Here is a 6342-nt window from a genome sequence, read left to right on the forward strand (position 1 = left end):
GTTAAATCCTCGTGGATTGATGAGACATTTTAAAATGGTATGGTTGTGAGGGATGAGGCAAAAGGAATGGCAAATAAGTCTGGCTGCACAAGCGATTGGTAAACATACTGCAAATTGAGAAATCATGAGACTTAACTGAATTTAAAAAAGGAACTACACTACGAAACAAAGATAAGTGACATAAATAATGATAGAAAAAAGCTTTGGAGCAACTTCAATGAAATTTTGGGGAAAAAAGGCAAACTCAGCTCCATCATTCATTGAATCAGATGGCGCATTCATTACAAAACCGACTGACATTGCCAACTACTTTAATGATTTTTTCATTGGAAAGATTATCAAACTTAGGCATGACATGCCAGCAACAAACACTGATACTACACATCCAAGTATATCTGACCAAATTATGAAAGAATTTTTGTAATGTAATGTTTTGCAAATATTGCAAATATATAAATATAATGCAAATATTATTTGTACTACATACTTAGAGCTACTTATGGTCACTTTAGTTCAGAGAGAGGAGGGAGGGATGGGGGAAAGAGAGAGACAATGACAGAGAAGAGAAGAGAAAGAGAGAGGGGGTGAGCAAGAGAGAAAGAAATAGACTAAATTAGCAAAATGTTTGCATGGGTGTGGTGTACACATGCCAACCAATGTACTGTATAATTACCCAAAATGTGTTTTTCTTGCATTCTAAGTACAATTCAACAACAGTAGGAGGGTCTCCATTCTGTGCCATAAACATGTCCTCAATCGCATAGTTTTCCTATTGGGTGCGCCTGGGACTGGCAGAATGCGCTGACACCTCAGAGGGCATGATACAGATAACTGAGTTCTTCCAGAAATGCAGTGGTGGGAGACAGTCTATTTTGGGGAATGTTCAGTTTAAGTGTAGGCTATGTGCTGCCTCGGGAAAAAAATAGCCTTCAGTCCAGAAAGTGGGTCCTCATATACGAACACTTCACAGTGTTTCACTTCAGTTACAGGACATTTGAACTTAAAGGAAAGGACTATAATTAGGCCTACATTACATATCAAAATTATAGGACTGGACTATATCATGTGCGTCACAAACCAGCATACGCGTACTGCTAATGCGACACCAGAAACAATACAACTTAGTGGTCTCATTCAAAGATACCAGGACTGAGGTATTTACTGTGGGTGAGGGGAGTGACACAATATACCCACCCACACACATCCGTCCAGATACATTACATGATTAAAAGTATGTGCTCGTCGAACATCTCATTCCAAAATCATGGACATTATTATGTCATTTTTCCCCCTTTGCTGCTATAAGACCCTCCACTCTTCTAGGAAGGCTTTCCACTAGATGTTGGAACATTGCTGCTGGGACTTGCTTCCATTCAGCCACAAGAGCATTAGTGAGGTCGGGCACTGATGTTGGGCAATGATGCCTGGCTCGCAGTCGGCATTCCAATTTATTCCAACGGCGTTCGATTGGGTTGATGGCAGGGCTCTGTGCAAGCCAGTCAAGTTCTTAACGAACCATTTCTGTATGGACCTCGCTTTGTGCACGTGGGCATTGTCAGGCTGAAACAGGAAAGGGCCTTCCCCAAACTGTAGCCACAAAGTTGGAAGCGCAGAAACGTCTTGAATGTCATTGTATGCTGTAGCGTTAAGATTTTCCTTCACTGAAACTAAGTGGGCCTAGCACGAACCATGAAGAACAGGTTCATACAACAACGGGTGTGGCTGAAATATCCAAATCCACTAATTTGAAGGGGTGTCCACATACTTTTGTACATAAAGCTGGAGTGAAGCAAGTTGTCCTGATTTTCTTGACTTACATATTGACTTGAGTTTGTTGACACTGAAACTGCCCTATACTGCTGCAGCAACTATAGGCTAATATTGTTAGTATTTGTTTAATTAAAAAAATCAGAAAAATAATACCAATAACAGAGGACTCATATGTACACATGCACCCACACACACACAAAATGGGGAGCCTGGGTCAAATGTACACATGCACCTACACACACACACGATGGAGCCTGGGTCATATGTACACATGCACCCACACACACACGATGGAGCCTGGGTCATATCTACACATGCACCTGCACACACACGATGGAGCCTGGGTCATATGTACACATGCACCTACAGTGCCTTGCGAAAGTAATCATCCCCGTGGCATTTTTCCTATTTTGTTGCCTTACAACCTGGAATTAAAATAGATTTTTTGGGGGGGGGGGGGGGGGGGTTGTTTCATTTGACTTACTCAACATGCCTACCACTTTGAAAATGCAAAATATTTATTAATTGTGAAACAAACGAGAAATTAGACAAAAAAACTGAAAACTCGAGCGTGTACTATTCAACTATTCAACCCCCCCCCCCCCCCCAAAGTTAATACTTTGTTGAGCCACCTTTTGCAGCAATTACAGTTGCAAGTCTTTTGAGATATGTCTCTATAAGCCTGGCACATCTAGCCACTGGGATTTTTGCCCATTCTTCAAGGCAAAACTGCTCCAGCTCCTTCAAGTTGGATGGGTTCCTGCTGGTGTACAGCAATCTCATACTCAATTGGATTGAGGTCTGGGCTTTGACTAGGCAATTCCAAGACATTTAAAATGTTTCCCCTTAAATCACTCGAGTGTTGCTTTGGCAGTATGCTTAGGGTCATTGTCCTGCTGGAAGGTGAACCTCCATCCCAGTCTTAAATCTCTGGAAGACTGAAACACGTTTCCCTCAATAATTTCCCTGTATTTAGCGCCATCCATCATTCCTTCTATTCTGACCAGTTTCCCAGTCCCTGCCGATGAAAAACATCCCCATAGCATGATGCTGCCACCAACATGCTTCACTGTGGGAATGGTGTTCTCGGGGTGATGCGAGGTGTTTGGTTTGCGCCAGACATAGTATTTTCCTTAATGGCCAAAAAGCTCAATTTTAGTCTCATCTGACCAGAGTTCTTTCTTCCATATGTTTGGGGAGTCTCCTACATGCCTTTTGGCAAACACCAAACATGTTTGCTTATTTCTTTCTTTAAGCAATGGCCACTCTTCCGTAAAGCCCAGCTCTGAGGATTGTACGGCTTAAAGTGGTCCTATGGACACATACTCCAATCTCCGCTGTGGAGCTTTGCAGGTCCTTCATGGTTATCTTTGGTCTCTTTGTTGCCTCTCTGATTAATGCCCTCCTTGCCTGGTCCGTGAGGTTTGGTGGGCGGCCCTCTCTTGGCAGGTTTGTTGTGGTGGCATATTCTTTCCATTTTTTAATAATAGATTTAAAATGGTGCTCCGTGGGATGTTCAAAGTTTTGGATATTAAAAACAAAACCAACCCTGATCTGTACTTCTCCACAACTTTGTCCCTGACCTGTTTGGAGAGCTTCTTGGTCTTCATGCCGCTTTCTTGGTGGTGCACCTTGCTTAGTGGTGGCGCACCTTGCTTAGTGGTGGCGCACCTTGCTTAGTGGTGGCGCACCTTGCTTAGTGGTGGCGCACCTTGCTTAGTGGTGGCGCACCTTGCTTAGTGGTGGCGCACCTTGCTTAGTGGTGGCGCACCTTGCTTAGTGGTGGCGCACCTTGCTTAGTGGTGGCGCACCTTGCTTAGTGGTGGCGCACCTTGCTTAGTGGTGGCGCACCTTGCTTAGTGGTGGCGCACCTTGCTTAGTGGTGGCGCACCTTGCTTAGTGGTGGCGCACCTTGCTTAGTGGTGGCGCACCTTGCTTAGTGGTGGCGCACCTTGCTTAGTGGTGGCGCACCTTGCTTAGTGGTGGCGCACCTTGCTTAGTGGTGGCGCACCTTGCTTAGTGGTGGCTCACCTTGCTTAGTGGTGGCGCACCTTGCTTAGTGGTGGCGCACCTTGCTTAGTGGTGGCGCACCTTGCTTAGTGGTGGCGCACCTTGCTTAGTGGTGGCGCACCTTGCTTAGTGGTGGCGCACCTTGCTTAGTGGTGGCGCACCTTGCTTAGTGGTGGCGCACCTTGCTTAGTGGTGTTGCAGACTCTGGGGCCTTTCAGAACAGGTGTATATATATATATACTGAGATCATGTGACAGATCATGTGACACTGAGATTGCAGACAGGTGGACTTTATTTAACTAATTATGTGACCTGTGAAGGTAATTGGTTGCACCAGATCTTATTTAGGGGGTTCAGAGCAAAGGGGGTGAATACATATGCACGCACCACTTTTCCGTTTTTATTTTTTAGCATGTTTTGAAACAAGTAAATACTTTTGAATACTTTTGCAAGGCACTGTACACTCACACGATGGAGCCTGGGTCATATGTACACATGCACCTACACATGCGATGGAGCCTGGGTCAAAAGACTCTCAGTGATTTCTGATGGCTGGTTACTATGGAGACCGTGGTTGTAAAGCACCATAGAGTTAACAGTATCAGTCAGCTGGAGATAGGGCTAACTTCACAATATTCACACTTAACTACAGTGTGTGTGTGTGTGTGTGTGTGTGTGTGTGTGTGTGTGTGTGTGTGTGTGTGTGTGTGTGTGTGTGTGTGTGAGAGAGAGAGAGAGATAAAGAGAGAGAGACGGAGGCAGACAAACACAAAGTGAAAGAGAGGCTGGTACTATATTTGTGCCAAATTGCCCATTGTGCCACTAGATATTTCTGTCAGTGTGCCACCTCAGCATGTGTCCTTGTAGGGAGCGGCCCTTATTCAGCAACACAGATTTGTGATGACTCATTCATTCAACTGTCTTTATGTGAAAAAGACAAGCCTGTCTCGGGGACGAACAAAGGATTGTAGGATCCAATGATTAACACATTTGATAGCTTTAAGTGTGAACAACATAATGCATTCTTTACTGCACTCTTTCTGTAGGCTCATGAGCTCAATAAGGCCATTGCAATGTTTTCTTCACCGTAAACAAAGAATCCATTTCACAGAAACAGCCAGAGCTCTCTAGCCTAGTAAACGGTTGGCTGTCTCTTCCTCGAAGACCGTCACTAAAAGCTCCTTTCATTGATCAACTATCGCTCAACTGTCTTCATTTTGAAAGGATGCCCGATACTTCGGGCACCGGGCCAAAGAGCTATAAATGCCAGATCTGTCTTTCCAACAGTTCCGCCGTTACAAAACAAGGTTGATATCATCCATTACTTGACCGGTGTGTGAGGAATTTGGGCGATGGCACTTGCCATTTGTGCACCCTGCAGTTTCTTCTGGGGGGCGTGTGATGATGCTGCGTCATGCATGGATACAGTGTAGGGCCTAACACATTTCTTTAGTACATTTACATTACATTTAAGTCATTTAGCAGACGCTCTTATCCAGAGCGACTTACAAATTGGTGCATTCACCTTATGACATCCTGTGGAACAGCCACTTTACAATAGTGCATCTAAATCTAGTAATTCTGCGACACGCGAAACAGTAGCCTTGAGATTGTGGTTTATGTAAACTATCAACTGCAAATGTCTAAATTCATATTGTCCTACGCACAATAGATGCAGTGGTTTGAAGTAGCCTACAGTCTGCGTCCTCAAAGACCATCATTTCATATGGCAACAAATTTGACATCAAAATATAGACCTGTTGGTTACAAACGTATCACAATCTTTCTATGAAATCATAAAGCGCCTAGACTGGATATTGTGGCAAAAAATTATGCAAGGCCTGAGACGAATCTATGTAATTGTACCGACAGTTCCATCTATGCAAATGAAAATCAATTAAAATGTAGGGCTTGAAGACTTACCTCAAAGCCACCCGGACAGAGCTTTCGTCCTGTCCCATCGACATGATTCCACAGTTGAGTGATTATCGATTGATAGAAGAACAAAGACGAGTGAAGGCTATCTATCCGTTTATTTTCATCCGACAAACTGGATGGAGATGAGTGCGCAGCTCCCGAGAGCAAGTTGTCTGAGCAACAGAGCAACTCACCTCGACTTCACTTCAGCCATATTTCAGATTATTATAAGCATAATAGAGATGTTCAATAAAATACTGCGCCTGTTTGGTGCCCCCTTGCATTTCCAGCTAGAATGCATTCTTTGGCGGCATTCTGTTGGAGCGGCAATGCTGTTGCGTTTAGTCCTGTCGCTTTTGCGGCTCGTCTGCTTTCAGGCCCTTTGGATGGGAGAGGGACACACGCCTCCCGCGCACACCGATTCTGCCCGAGTCGCAATGCGTCACCAAACCACGCCTTCTTCGACGGGCTATGTCTGTGAAGGTTAAGAGTTGACATCACAATGCGCATGAAGCAGCCAGATGACTCAAAATTGACATCGAAATAGAATTTGACGTTTGAAGAAACGTGGATAAACGTCAGAATCGGTAAAAGTCAAATTGGTGAAACCGTGAGATCTAGTTGGATGGAGATCTATTCCAATTA

The 6342-nt window shown here is 44.4% G+C and overlaps 1 protein-coding gene across 7 annotated transcripts in view; it reads right to left on the bottom strand.

The window, feature by feature from the left end:
• LOC129866706 (kinesin-like protein KIF21A) overlaps positions 1–6130 on the bottom strand; it is a 69819-nt gene extending 63689 nt beyond the window's left edge. For 3 of the 7 annotated variants that reach the window (XM_055939536.1, XM_055939532.1, XM_055939531.1), the window contains exon 1: positions 5704–6129. In XM_055939536.1, the coding sequence (XP_055795511.1) occupies positions 5704–5747 (44 nt within the window). In that variant the 5' untranslated portion in view covers positions 5748–6129. Of the gene's footprint in view, positions 1–5703 lie in introns of all 7 variants that reach the window. The other 4 variants (XM_055939537.1, XM_055939533.1, XM_055939534.1 and 1 more) reach the window with 2 other exon arrangements.
• Between the last annotated feature and the right edge of the window lie 212 nt (positions 6131–6342).

Source organism: Salvelinus fontinalis, chromosome 12, assembly GCF_029448725.1.
Source record: "Salvelinus fontinalis isolate EN_2023a chromosome 12, ASM2944872v1, whole genome shotgun sequence".
Lineage (NCBI taxonomy): Eukaryota > Metazoa > Chordata > Actinopteri > Salmoniformes > Salmonidae > Salvelinus > Salvelinus fontinalis.